The sequence below is a fragment of the Ceratocystis lukuohia genome (genome assembly GCF_044167205.1).
Source record: "Ceratocystis lukuohia strain C4212 chromosome Unknown Supercontig6_pilon, whole genome shotgun sequence".
Lineage (NCBI taxonomy): Eukaryota > Fungi > Ascomycota > Sordariomycetes > Microascales > Ceratocystidaceae > Ceratocystis > Ceratocystis lukuohia.
In genome coordinates, this window is record NW_027263525.1 from 1621830 (window position 1) to 1636307 (window position 14478).

The window sequence follows — 14478 nt, forward strand, 5'->3', positions numbered from 1 at the left end:
CTAGGCTAGCGCAAGCATTGACGAATAAATAGCATAGTGCATAGCATAGCGAGCGTGGGAATAAATATAGACTGTATAACAAAGAAGATGCAAGACGAGGTGGGCGGCATGAGCATGATGTTCATGTATATGTCCATGTACTATGTATTGTTCATAGTGTACAGAAAGGAGACAAGACGGGGCAGAGAAAAACACGACAAACACAGCTGTCCTTCCTCTTCGTAGTAATGACAAATCTCAGGACAAGTGCTACAGTACGGGGTGGTGTATTTCTAAGAAGCGAGAGAGGAGGGGAGGGGATTAAAGACCCAGGGACGTGATTTAAGCGGTTATCGAGGAAAAGACGAAGACACTAGGCAGGGGGTGGGATATCTCTGAGATTAGGCCTTGTGCTTGGTCGATCCGGGAATTGAAGTAACAGTCCCAAGTACTTCTCTTGGCCTTGGCCTTGGCCTGGAACGGACTAGACTAGACTGGGCTGGATAGATGAAAGAAGTTAAGACGGCATTAAGGGGCTAGTATTAGCAAAAATGGTGATTTGTGTGTGTGCCAGCTCTGTCACTTTTTTTTCCTATAATGCCAATCAATACTAAGCAGCAAGAGCGGGACAATGAATGGAGGGCGGCGGGAGGAACACTACGTGCGACATTTGAGCTGTGCTTTTTGCGTCCATTCTCCACCTGCACAGCATTGCTAACGGGATGGGTTGAAGATTGGTGTAAAGGCACAGGATGAAGAAGAGGGCGGGCTGGTATACGATTGTGAAGTACCAGCTGGCTGGGGCAGGTCGGCCACGATGGAGTTTGGGCGGGTGGGCGTGCGTGCACGAGCGGTCGGCCGAGCTTGGGGCCATAATGATTTGCTTTGAAGGGAGAAGGGAGGGGATAACGACGTGGTAGGGAGAGACTAAGTTAAGGGCTTGTGCTTTCTTTGTATAGGACTGGGCAGAGGGTATGGAGGCGTGGTGGTCATGAATTGTGGGGCTGGGGGTTGTAGATTGTGGGTTGTGGGTTATGGGTTGTGAGGAGTTGTGGGTTGTGGGTTGCGGCTTGTGGGCTGCGGCTTGTACTGCAGACCATGGACTGGACTGTGGATTGTGGACTGTAATTGTGACTCTGGACTGGACTGTGGACTGTGGACTGTGGACTGTGACGTGACTGTAAATGTAGGAGTGATAGCAATGATGATAATGAGACAAGACCCAGGACGCAAGGTGTAAGATGCGGGTACAGATAACACAAAAAGGAAGCTTTGCTCTCGGTACTTTGCTGCCCTCGTCACTTCCATTCGCTCAATCCCTGATGATGTCGGAAATTTCATGACCCTGCGGGGACTTGCAGCACTTGGAGCCCTTCACAGTATCGTAACATGGCACGGCACTGACTGGGGAGGGCAACAAACTGCGACCAGCACTGACCAAGTGCTGGCTGGACTCCTGGCTAAGCACTGGAAGCTTGTACCAAAATACACAACACAGCACCGCACTGGGCTCTAGCGCACTGAGCCCTAGCAGTGAGAGCACTGAGCTACATTGAGCTACAACTAGCAGGCTTTCACAGCAACTTTCACTGCCACTGTCACTGCCACTGCTACGACCGCTGCTCCTATTAAAAGTTTCAGTTAGCAGCCCTGATGGCTTTGCTGAGCCAACCAGAAGGCTAGAACAGAGCAAAAGCTTGTTTTTTTTCAAGGCTTTCAGGCTGTGTTGTGCATATATGTGCTTTATTTAGTGGGCTCTAGCAGGAGGAAGAGGACAGAGAGGCCTTGTATAAATGCCCTGTATCTGCCCTGTATCCGCCCTGCCTTATGCTTGGAATAGAACACGATGGGGATAATATTCACATCATCGCCTTAGTTTGTCTTCGTTTCTTAACAGGAGTGCAAAAAAATTAAACCCCGATCTTAAAAGAACTATTTTTTTTTCCCTGGATTTTCAAACCCGCCCCCCCCCCCAAATTGCTCTTAAAAAGAATAATTAAAAGGCCCCGTGAATTTGAAACCCCAAGCCTGATCACACACTAAAACCCGCTCCAGGCATCTTGATACAGAGCCATCCAAACTTCGCCTACAATCCTTTTTTAAGCCTTCAAAATCCCTTTTCCTTCTTCTCTTCTCTCTTCCTCTCCCATTTTCCCTCTTTCTTTTTTTATTCTGCTGATCAATTTTTTTGTTCCTCCTCCGTATTTATTTTTATTTGCGACTTCACCTTGCTTTCCTGTGCCCTTGCCCGCCTTGCCGCTTTGCCGCTTTGCCCCCTCCCCCTTCACGATAAAATCTGGGCACATCTTCGGAAAAACTCGACTCATCAACTCGACCATAAACCCAACCAACCATCCAGACACATCGCCTGCTGACTTCTGCTTGCTATTCGATTGCTGCTTGCTTCAAAGAGACCCTCCTAGCTGCTCCGCTTAAAAATAAATCCAATCACCCACCTCTCGTCTCTCTCGACTCGCCACCACTTCGTTTCCACCATCAGCCTGATACTATCACCACCACCCTCCATCGCCAAGCAAGCGGGCTTCTTCATCTCTCCCTCCTCCTCCCCCCCTCCCCCCGTCTTGAGTTGCCGATACAATCTGCCATAATGGCCGACCAAGCCTCTTCCCACCCAACGCCGGCGGATAGTCTTACTGTATGATACCATCAACCCATTCTGTCTTTTTTTCGTCTACCTTGCTGACATGATCTCCCCCCAAAAAAAGGTCAAGCCTCTGATGCCTACCCCTCCTGCTGCCGGTCCCTCTATCCCTAACCTAGGCGTCGGCCCGCCCATGCTTCGTCCGGCCCTAGGAGGCGCCCGTAGTGCTAACCGTACCCCCCGGCTCGGCCTATCAATTCCCACCCCGCCCAGCGCGAAGCCTATTAATGCCCCCGGCTCCCGTCCTGTCCTTCCCACCCTTAAAGTAGCCACCCCTCAAGGAAGCAAGACCACACCCTATGAACAACCTCCCAGACTAGCCACCAACCAGCTAAACCAGTCGGCTAGTGGTGGCAGTGAAAGCAGTGCTGCCCACTCTAGATCGGGCAGTTTCGGCCCTCTAGACGGTCGTGCCAGCAACCCCACCTCCGCAGCCTCACAATTCTCTGCTCTTTCCTTTGCTTCGCAGTTTGGAATCGGCGTTACTCGGCCACAGGGAACCCCTGATCCTACGTCTGCCGCTGGCTCGCTCTACTCGGAGCGTAGCGAGACTATGGAGCGTGATGGCAGCACCCAAGCAATAGAGAAAGGCATGGACAAGCTGTCTCTGATGGAGAAAATCCGCGATAAAGACGTCGAGGAACTAGACGACGAGGGCTGGCGCATTGCTAGCTCCGTAGGTCGCATCGTCGAATTAGGAAGCCTGGGTGAAGGTGCTGGAGGTGCTGTGACAAAGTGCAAGCTAGATGGTGGCAAGACCGTATTTGCTTTAAAGGTATGGAAAATACGTACACACACACACACACACTATAGAAGGAGAAGGAAAAGAGAAAAAGGAACATGGCACACTTTCGTCGATTTTCTCCCTTTCTCGCCCCCATTAGTTCTCTTCCCCTACTTTCCCAAAGCTACTTGCTAACTGTGTTCTTCACCACCACCATACAGGTCATCACATCCAACCCCGACCCCGATGTCAAGAAACAGATTCTCCGTGAACTTGGATTCAACAAAAACTGCGCCTCCGAACACATCTGCCGCTACTGGGGTGCTTTCGTCGACCCTTCCACTGCTACCATATCAATTGCCATGGAATTTTGTGAAGGTGGCTGTCTTGACAGCATCTACAAGGAAGTCAAGCGTCTAGGCGGCCGGACAGGTGAAAAGGTGCTGGGAAAGATTGCCGAAGGAATCCTTGGCGGCTTGACCTACCTGCACAGCCGGAGAATCATTCACAGAGACATTAAGCCGTCAAATATCCTGCTCACGCGAAAGGGCCAGGTCAAGCTATGTGACTTTGGCGTGTCAGGTGACTTTGGCACTAAAGGTGAGGCCGACACCTTTATCGGTACTAGTTACTACATGGCCCCCGAACGTATCACCGGCCAGTCGTACACCATCACCTCTGATGTGTGGTCGACGGGTGTTACGCTGCTCGAGGTTGCCCAGCACCGCTTCCCCTTCCCCGCCGACGGTACCGAGATGCAGCCTCGTGCTGGCCTGATCGATCTACTCACCTACATTGTCCGACAACCCATCCCTAGACTTAAGGACGAGCCAGATGGTGGGCTAGTATGGAGTGATAGCTTCAAATACTTTATTGAGTGCTGGTAAGTCTTGTATTTCCCCTTCCAAAGTAAAAACTAAAACCTGCCTCGTTTGCTAACTAACCCGCCCTTCAGTCTGGAGAAGGATCCCGCCCGCAGAGCCACGCCTTGGCGCATGCTCGAACACCCGTGGATGGTTGAGATGAAGACTAAGAGAGTCAATATGGAGAAGTACTTGGCTCAGGTCTGGGGCTGGGATGCTTGATCGTTGAACCTCTCATCGAGTTAGCAGGACAACCGTTCTGCTCTATTTCCTCCTTTCTACCTTTGACTTGTCCCGACTCGCTCGTCTCCCACGGCTGATACGATACAATACCTACGTGCCTTATCTCATCGCTCATATCTCCGCTTAGATTGTCAACTCTGCTCTTGTTGCATATAATCAAACCCTATCCGCCTTGTTTCGCAGATGCTCCCGGCAATCGCAAGTCGTATCCACACTCCTACTTTTACCTGCACTGCACCAGGAAAGCCGTTTTTCTTTCTCATCGTTCCACCTTCTCCGGCTCTTCGCGACACCTGCTGTCCCAGGCCTGCCACTGAGCCAAGTTCTCTTGCTTTCTACTCTCTTGCCATCTTTGCCAGCACCAAGGCCACCGATCTACAACAGCAGCAGAGCACCAGCAGCGATATATAACCTCGCCTCCATCTATCCTCGCCATCTTCGCTCTCTTCCGCCACTCACATATATACCAAATCTATTCCCACCGCCTATGATGTACTTGGAAGCAAAGCGACTTGTTTTTCTTTTCCTCCTTCTTTTTCATATAGCCATCGTATTTTTATCTATTTCTTTCTCCTTCTCCCTTTTCCCTTTCCCCTTTCCTTTCTTTCTTTTTTCTCTTTCTATTACCCTTTTTTTTTCATCTTTCTATCTTTTTTCTTGAGTTCCATGATCATCTTTTCTCAAACCTTCCCTCGCCCCTTTTGCCGCTTTGTACATATCATTTCATGTCTTCAGCATTTTAGCTTCTCTGGGAGATACATATCACTGGAGGTCTATCTTGATAAATCGCTACTAGATAAATGCCTACTTATATACCAGAATTTTAACATAACATATTGACTCTTCCTATGAATTGATTAATTATCTTCCCTTTTGTCTACTATTTTGTCTTTTCGCCCTGAACGCCGTACAGAAAAGTGCTTAAAATAGATCAAACGCCCTCTGTAACAGCTAGAGGGACACCCATTAACTCGCGTAGTGCCACTGTGGCATATGCGCTCTTAGCTAACTGGAACTTGACGACCGCAGCAATGCTATTCTTCTCTCCCTCTGCCTCCGGAGTGACAGCCTTTCCACTTTCATCCACCTTGACCTTTTTCTCGATGCTAGGATCAAGATCCGAAGAACTTCTAGGACGCTTCTTGCTCTCAAGAGGATCTCCCTCGTTCTTGGTGTCCGCAGAGCTGTTCATATCCATCGTCGTAACTTCAGCTGTGGCCGTAGTCTCATTGGCGATTTTTTGCTTGAGCTTCTCCTTGATCAGGTCTAGATCTGTAGGTGCCAGCTGTTCCATTTCATCAGCACAGGCTTTGACAAACCCACTTGGCGGCGCCAAGAATTTCGTCATAACACGGCGGTAACGGCCAGCCAGCGAAAACTCGCGCTGTGGCCGTACCATGTTATCCGGATCGATACCTCCGTATTGCTTCATAAATGAACGGTAAAAATCGCCAATTTCATTGGCGGGAAGCAGAGTATCGAAGCCTGGCGTCGGCAGCACAACATCAAAGATGGAAAAGGTGTTGTTGGCAGCTTCCTCGGGGGTGACTAAGCGGGCGTACAATGACTGGTCATCATCCTCATCGCCAATGTTGGTGTCACGAGAAGCATTGAGGACCTCTTCTCCATCCTGATCTAGCTCAACTTCCCGGTTCGCACTTGTTCCATTGCCGCCAGTTTTAGATTGTTGTGCAGAAGCATCATACACTAAATCTCCAGCCACTACTTTGTTGCCGTACAAGACCCAACGCTTGCTAGCAGCATGATTCCATACGTAACTTTGGTACGCATGCAAATACATGGTGCGCAAACCACGGGTAATACGCAAAATGGCGCCCATGTAATCAGTGGGGTTCTGGGACAGATGACGAATAATTGTCGTTTCAGCGCCATAGCGACGTGGGAGGCGACGCAGGGCCTCCTCAGCATTAGCAGTCTGGCGGAAGATGCGGCAAGCCCAGCTACGCATGACTTCATCTTTAATAGAGCGCTCAATAGGACAGTCCGAGCTATCAAGGCGGTTGGCCAATGCATCGTCATACCACAACAACCCATCGATAGCAGCCTTGATGTCTCCTGACAGAATCATGCGGCCAATGTCGTGAGTTCCAATAGCAAAAGTGCCAAAGCGCTGATGCCCAAAGTAATTAATCCAACCATTTTCATGCATGTGGGCTAGCGCAGCATTGATATTGAGATCAAGCCTAGAAACCTTGTCGGCGGTGCTTAGCTGGGTGTCATTGGAAAAACTACAGCCTTTAAGAGCAATTGTAAACTCATTGCCTGCAAGCATACCGAGATGAGCAGGCTCAGGATTGTAACTAAAATCACCAATGCAAATGTCGTACAGGCGCGAGTTGAGGCGGTCCAGCTCATGTGGCTTACGGCGACGCACAGAACACCGCTGCACGGTGACTGCACGGCGGTCCTTTGTTCCGGCATATTGAATCATTTGAGGCTTAAGGTTCAGCTGCTTGGCAATCTGGGCAGCTGCCTCCATCGTGTCGCGATTCATCTTGTACAAGTTGAAGTGCAAGTAGTCGCCCGTGCCCGGGCAGTCAATCTGGCGGAAGTTCGAAGACCGGCCGCCTCCACCATCACCCCGACGACCAATCCCGCCAAAGGCTCCATTGTTACCGCCGCCACGACTACCGCCTTTTTTAGGCATTATAGTAGCGACTATGGCACCGTCATTGTTTGTGGTTGTGTCCAATGCAGAGTTAAAGATGCGGCGTACCTCTTGATGAATCTTGGACCGCAAGGCCTTATCGTTAATAGTAGGACTAGAAGCCGATGGGCCCTTACGGCCAGCTAGGGTATTAGGGATGAAACTTGAAGAGTAGAGGTTCAAAAAGGACTCAGCAGCCTCAGGGCCGAGCAACTCAGTTAAGGCAGCCTTGTCATCTTCGGACACGGCTGGAGCTTCAGGAACTACGGGCTCTATGGGAGTTTCAGAACCAGCAGCTGTGGCAACATTAGAATCGCCACTAGCCGAAGTAATGGCTTGCTCCTTAACAGCCTCTTTCTGTCCTCTTTTCAGATGGGTGACCTCGACAGGCGTGAAATTTTTCAGGTGCAAAACGGTACCATCACGCTGGATTTCATTAACCAAAAAATCGGTGAATCTAAAAGGACACAAAAAGATGGCCATGTTAGCAGGAGCTGTTTTTTATTTAAAGGTAGATTTGACCCAACAAACCATACCTACGTCTCAACGTACCAGACCACGAGAATTCTGAGGAACTGACTCGCTCCGTAATGCCAATAGCGGCATCATCCGGAGGGGATCTTTGATTCTGGTTCTGACTTCTAGACATGGTTTGGTTGACACTTAGTGAGGATTAGAAGATGTAGGGCTGAGGGGCGGTTGGCCAGGCGTGGGCTAGATGTATAGAAGACGTTCGGATTAGCCGTATTTGAGAATACCAGACGGAGCTTGTCCTTGATGCGGCGCCGGAAGAGAGGCCTAGAGTCCGAGGATGCTGTCCGGAGGGAGGCCAAATGAAAAAATATTGGAGACAAGGCTTGATCAAACACAAAGCTTAGATATCAGAGAGACTTGGAAAGGCAAGGGCGATGACACTGCCCATGTGATTTTGTGTGACGATCTCAAATGTTTATGAACATTATCAAGCGGATTAACTAAGGTTTCTCTGAGCTAGCAATTTTTCAAGCCGCAATTTCAGATGCACTTTTTTTCCCGTAGGATCAGTTAACCCTAAGTATAGTACAAAGGGTACCTGAAAGTAGAGGTAGCCAAGGGGTTGTGAATGAAGTAGCGACAGTACTTAGTACATGTGACGGGATCCACACTTGACCGTCTTCGTCTGTACACTCGCGTAAAGACATACTTGATGACGTTTTGCTGTCTTTTTTTTTTTTTTTTTTTTTTTTTTTTTCGCACCTTTTCTCCTTGGGTGTGCTAAGGCTTGCCCAAGATTCGAAACATGCAAACGACAGAATCCGGTTGGTTGGCTGGCTGGTTTGAGAAGATGGAGGGTTGGCGAGTGAGATGATCAAAGTAGGAAGAAAATTTTGCCAGTTGTCGGGGGGGAGGGGGGGGGGCCACTAAAATCAAATGTATGGATTGCCGATTTTGGGTGAGGTCTAAACATGTGGTCGAGGGTGGAAGGTGGAGAAAACTGATGCAAGCAAAATGGTTTCGTGTGGGGGACAAGATCTAGCACTGCAGATTAATGGCCAGATAAACGAATAAGAGGTAATTTCCTATAAGATACGATTTGCAAACAAATAGGATAGGTAAGGACACGAAACAACGACACGAGCCTTTGTAATTTTCTAGGGTCGCCGTCATGCTGCGACGATCTTTTTTTTGTTTTTATTATTTCATTTTTTGACCGTAAGAATAGGTGAACATGACTTTGAATAGTTGTGCCGAAAATGTAGGCTTGAATGTAACCCTTCCTTTCCTTATATATGCATCAACAGAGAAAATGTGTGATACCACCGACGTCATGGGCCTTGTTTTGTATACTTTATCTGTGGTTGCATGACGCCAACTAATGCTGAATTAAAAAAAAAAAAACTCATTTTGTTTGCTTCGTGTAAGTTGGTCTAGACTGCCAAAATAAAATGGCAAAAAAGGAGCCCGGCCAAAAAAAAGAGAAAGGCACGAATCAAGTCAAAGCAGATGTGACCTTGCAGAAGTTTATCCTGGACTGGGGGATCTCTGTGCTCCTGGACGTAACGTTAAAAAAAAAAACTTGATCAATGCTTAGCAAAAATGCTATCAGCAACAGCATCCAAGCTCTGAAGAGGTTGTTGCTTTTTCGTTGTTCTCTTGGTTGAGCTAGAGGCTAACTTTGACGTCCTCGGCCACAAAATAACAGGGTCATAAGGGATGACTGGAAGGAATATACAAGGACTATTGGGGCAGGAGCAGGAGCAGAATTAGGAATAGGAAGGAGCAGTAGTAGTAGTAGCAGCAGCAGCAGCCAGCGGCGGCAGCGGCAGTAATAGTAGCAGTAGATCTTTCAAATGGGGCTGTGAATACCCCCGACATGAGCAAGAAAGGTCAAGCCAAGAGAGGGGTGAGGCTTTATAGGCCAGAGAGACTAAGACTAGAGTGAGATTTGGCAATTGCTGCACCTCTTTATAATAATATGTTGTATAGCTAAATAGCCAACTGGAGAGGATCGCTTGGAGGTTTAGACCAAAGTAAAGCTGGTGCAGATAGTACCATTATTTTTGTGTTCTGAAGTAACTTGGGTACGACAGGCTTTCCGGAAGCCGGAAGATAAAAAGCTAGCCAAGGCCAAGCCAAGGCCAAGCCAAGACCAAGCCAAGGCGAGTCTCAAGTCAAGCCGGGTCAAACGTCAAGTTCCAAAGGCTGGACCAGGCTGGTCTAACAAAGCAGAGCAAGGGCAACGGCAAATTCCCTCTTCGTCCAAGGGTTAGTACAGCCGGAGCTTGTAACGCTTACGGGAAAATCGAGTAAAGTTGGGTGGAGATTTAGTCATAGACAAACATACAGTCACACGGCAAAATGCAGGGCGGGCGAGGGCGAGCGAGTACAAGGGCAGTACAAATTGGCACTGGTGTTGGGTATGTGCATAACTTGCTTGTATAGGAACAAGTGAAGGCGCGGACAGCAAGTGGTTGCAAACAGATCATAATATCCAAGCAAGTACTCACATGTACACAAGTACTTGCTTGCTTGGTTAAGTAAGCGAGCTGATGTAAATTTACTGCTGTTCCTATTGGAACCCAAGGTAAGAACGGCCGGGCCGTTTCCCGCTTGCCGCTTTCCGTTTGGCTTTTTACTTCCTGCCCTGCTTTGCCTCTACGCTCACCTCGCTTGTGACGTTGGAAGGAAGGCTACAAAAGTTGCGTCACCGCGCTCAGCTAGCCAACCAGCTGAAGGCGGGTTGAAACAAGAAGATGGGATAGATTTGCTGCTTGAGCTAGGCCCAGGCTAAGGAAGGAACAAGTTATTTCTTAGTTCTTCAAGTAGCTTCTACGTATACCGTGTGCCATAAGGAGACAGGCAAGATAGGCATTAGAAGACAAGTCGGTGTGGTAGGGAAGTTGCTTTGAAGGAGTAGCAAAATTAATGTTGGGAGTTGGGAAGCTTCCGTCAACTGGGCTAGTCAGTGGGCTGGACGTGCTGCTTTGTTTGCCACCTCCTCTCTGTGGGCTGGCTGGCTTGGCTGACTGACTGGCTCCTTCCTCTTCCTCCTCCCCCAGGCTTCAAAGATTTTGATTCCTTCCTGTGCTGTTGACCTTGGCTCTCCGTGCTTTGCAGTTGCATTTGCTTGCTTTCTTGCTTTCTTGCTCGTTGTTACTTGGTCCTTTTAGGCCTTTGCTCTTCCTTTGCCGCCTTTTGATTGGCCTTGCCTTCAATTTGCCCTCTACCTCTTTTGTTGGCCCTGCGCACAGACCAAGGAAACGGGTCGTTTGCTAACGCTGCGATCAAACGAAAGCACCCAGAGAAAAAAAGGCTTTTCCATCAACATCGCATCACATCTTATCTTGTGCCAACATCACACACGATTTTTTTTTCGTCTAAAGCTCGTTAAAGAACCAGAAGAAGCCGATGTTGAAACCGTTGCAGCAAGACCTTTTATCCTTACTTTGTGATTCGTCGTCGTCGTCAGACTGCAATCTTTTGTCTGGAAAACCTGGATGCCTATTTAACAGCGGCAATTGCCTTTTTCCCTTTGCTTATCGGTGCTTGGCCCATCAATCAGTCAATCAAATCATATGCCGCACATAGAAATTTTTCTCTTCTTTTCTCTATTTAATTCTCTCTTGCAGAAATCCCTCCCCTCTTCTCCCCTCGATTCCCTCTTCGGGTTACCCTCTCCGATCCGGGTTCGCATCAGAAACTGCACGAATTCAAAGACAGCAAAGCCTTCATTCCAAACCCCTTGGGAAAAAAGACACGAGAGCCCTCTCTAGTTGCGCCCTTAGAACTGCCTGTTTTTCTCTCAATGTTTAGCTGGCCTGGCCCTTCTCATCCCCGGTCTTAGTATTGCTACAACTTGGCTTTGCTTGTCCTTTGAGCCGCTATACCTAAAACAAAAGAAGACAAAATTACTTGCGGAAACACGGAAAACGCCCGGATCCTGGTCTGGTCTGGTCTGTTTGCTGTTGTATGGCTGCTTGATTTGATCTACTCGGATTTTTTCTATTGTTTTTTGCCGTCAATTTTTTTTTTTTTTCATTTTACCTTCGTCCCTCCAGCACCCTTACTGTTTTCCTACCAACTTGTTTACTTTAAACGAGCCGTCGCTCCAAGTCAATTCCCTTCTCTCTTCTTTCAAAAACAAAGCCCAACAAAGACATTTCAAGAAAATACACCTTGGGTATCACCCGCCCTTCTCTCTTGCGGAAGTCTACTGATGGTAGTCGTTTACATCCCATCCTATGCGCCTGGAACAACCAAAAGCAACACCATCGTCAATATCCCAGCCAGACGCCCCAACAACTAGTCCCGGAGTTTGTGTTGTTTTTCCCTGCAAGAGGAATCAAAGGAGCGCATCACACCGCATCGGAACCCTTTGCCTGAACCGACCAACCAACCAAGCCTCGGCCAGCCTCCAGTCTCCAGCCAACAGCCAACAGCCATACAAACAAGGCCTAGAGCCTAGCTTGTTTTTGCTCCGTTTTTCCTTATCTTCGTCTTCCTTGCTCGTTTACGTTTTATCACTTTGTTTACTTCTCTTTTCCTCTTCCTAACTGTGCATCTCTCTCCCTCGTTGCACTATAACCTCTCCCTCTCTTTTCTTGTCGCTTCCCCCGGCCCTGTCTTCGGTTCCGTCACTGTCTCACTTGCTAGGACGTTTCGTACTTTTATTTTTATAAGCTGGCAACTTTGTTAATTGTTTGATTACCCTTTGGTTCCCTTTTTATTTATTTTCCATTTATTTATCTTCCCACATTCTCGTCTTTTCCAACTACACCCCTCCTCTGTTGCTTTCTCTATCTTTCAGCTTGGCCTTCTTAAAGCTCAACTCCCCCACGTTCTTCAAGATCTTGGTTAACACCCCCAGTCGTTGTTTTCCAACCCATCTGTCTGTACTACCACCTCGTCTCTTTGACCTCTTTTTTTTCATTTTCCTTTCCCGATACAGCTCTTGTCCATATACCGGATGCCGTCATCGATATGGCCAATGTCCATATTAATTCTCAGCCAAACCACGTCAACACAGGCCAAAGTCAATCCCATAATCTCTTCAACAACATGTCACATTATAGGACACCCTCGTGGACTAAGAAATTCTCTTCACATCGTCAATCCGGCCTTGATAGTCACACATCACCCCGCCAAATTCCAACGTTGACCTCTCTATCAACCGATTCTCTACGTACCGATGTTCCCCGTATAAATCCTCACTCGGCCCGCATCAGCCCAGGCCACAGCCCAGTCACCAGCCCTCACATATCACATCACGAGTCTTTGCCAGATCTCATATCTGAAGTTCGTGGTGATGCCACTCATCAACACCAACAAAATCGACAACACAAAACTGTTGACCATGCTGTACAACATAGACATTCCCAACCCTCGCTCTCAGATAGAAAAATCACCACCATCACTATAGCCACAGAAGAACCGTCGGGAAGTTCGCCTACACAGGCACCCCAGACCCATGGAATCATAAGATCCTCATCTTCGCAACCAAACCTCCATGAAAATACAGCTTCTAATGTGCTGGAACGCCGTCACTCAGATACAGATTCTTCCATCAAGTTTCTTCCTGGATAGTGAGTTTTTTTTTTCATTCTTCTCTTTTCTCCTATACCAACTTTCAACTAACACCCACCTTTTCTTCTCATGTAGCTGGTGGATGACTCTTGATGCTGCCGAACATGATGGTATTGTTAGTGCTTCTCGTGAAGTCGTCTCTCGCTGCCGGTTCAGCAACACACGTGTCCTTCCCCTCATGACCGGCACCGAAAACATCATGAACGACGAAGATGGTATCTCGCAGTACACTCGCTACGGCCCCTGGTCTACTATGCCGCTTTCACTTATTTCTGCCGTTGGTTCTGTCATCATGGTTCTTCGCGGCGCTGAACTGGTTTCGCACTATGCCCCATCAGTCGGTGTGCGATTTGACGGCTACTACAAAGTCATTCAGTATGGCTGCAACTTAGACTCAGAAACTAGCCAACATTGCTGTAGAATAACTCTTCAGCGCGTTATTGGTCAGACGAGCATCGATGACCTGCGTCGCATCCCACGCCAGTCGCAAGTCGAAGACTGGATCTTGTATGACCGCCTCGAGGCCATGTCCGACTCTTCTGGCCGGAGCCGCGGCGACCTCATGCACGAACTGACTCGGGAGTACTCGCGAAGATCGTCTGCTTCCTCTGCTGAAATCACACTACCTTCACCTCCTTCTGCAGGTGCAGCTGCTCCACCACCGCCTCCTATGCCGCGGTTCTTTCCTCCGGCACCCACAACAATCCCGCCTCCAGGGCCTGCAAAGGATGCTGTACGAATGTTACCTGCCGTAATTCCCGAAGACCCAATGGAGGAAGAACTTGAGGCTCTCAACGTGAGCCAGGAGCGCCGCGGGAGTGCTATGTCTAGCTCCTACAAGCTCTCCCCATAGCCTCTACCTATTTGCATTTGTGCTTCTTGCTCTTATTATTAGCATTTTGGTTTTTTCGCTTGCTATTTCATAACACGGCGGTCTTATTTGGGGGTAGTTTAGGCTCATTTGGCATCGCACGGGGATCACGTATCATGATGATATATGTGGCACTATATTGCTTTTTCTTTTGGCATTTCTTTTCAACTATAATAGGGCTCTACAGGACCACAGCACGATTTACTTCAGACCTAGATATTAAACAGCACACTACTTCAAATGAACACTTTTTTCTCGCTCTTTTCAAATAATTATGTCGTTTGCGATATTTCTCTTGTCTATTTATTGAAGCAGGAGTTGTGCGATATCAAGATAACCTTTGTGACTCCAGATCATTGCATCTGCGTATGTCGTGTGACAGCGATGTAACAACAGATCTGCTCT

At 48.3% G+C, this 14478-nt stretch overlaps 3 protein-coding genes across 3 annotated transcripts; 2 read left to right on the forward strand and 1 right to left on the reverse strand.

Moving 5' to 3' along the window:
- Positions 1-2684: 2684 nt before the first annotated feature.
- On the forward strand, positions 2685-4882 carry HOO65_060379 (MAP kinase kinase MKK1/SSP32; the record flags this gene model as incomplete). Its single annotated transcript, XM_071003740.1, has 4 exons — positions 2685-3416; positions 3455-4248; positions 4321-4429; positions 4655-4882. The coding sequence occupies 4 exons, from the start codon at positions 2685-2687 to the stop codon at positions 4880-4882; spliced, it is 1863 nt and encodes a 620-aa protein (XP_070857729.1).
- A 520-nt stretch (positions 4883-5402) lies between these two features.
- HOO65_060380 (Pseudouridylate synthase 7 -like protein) lies at positions 5403-7788 on the reverse strand (the record flags this gene model as incomplete). Its single annotated transcript, XM_071003715.1, has 2 exons — positions 5403-7633; positions 7692-7788. 2 exons carry the CDS (start codon positions 7786-7788, stop codon positions 5403-5405), a joined length of 2328 nt encoding a protein of 775 aa, XP_070857730.1.
- Positions 7789-13380: 5592 nt separating this feature from the next.
- Positions 13381-14055, forward strand: HOO65_060381 (uncharacterized protein; the record flags this gene model as incomplete). The annotated part of the gene is made up of 2 exons (XM_071004063.1): positions 13381-13577; positions 13623-14055. 2 exons carry the CDS (start codon positions 13381-13383, stop codon positions 14053-14055), a joined length of 630 nt encoding a protein of 209 aa, XP_070857731.1.
- Positions 14056-14478: the final 423 nt, after the last annotated feature.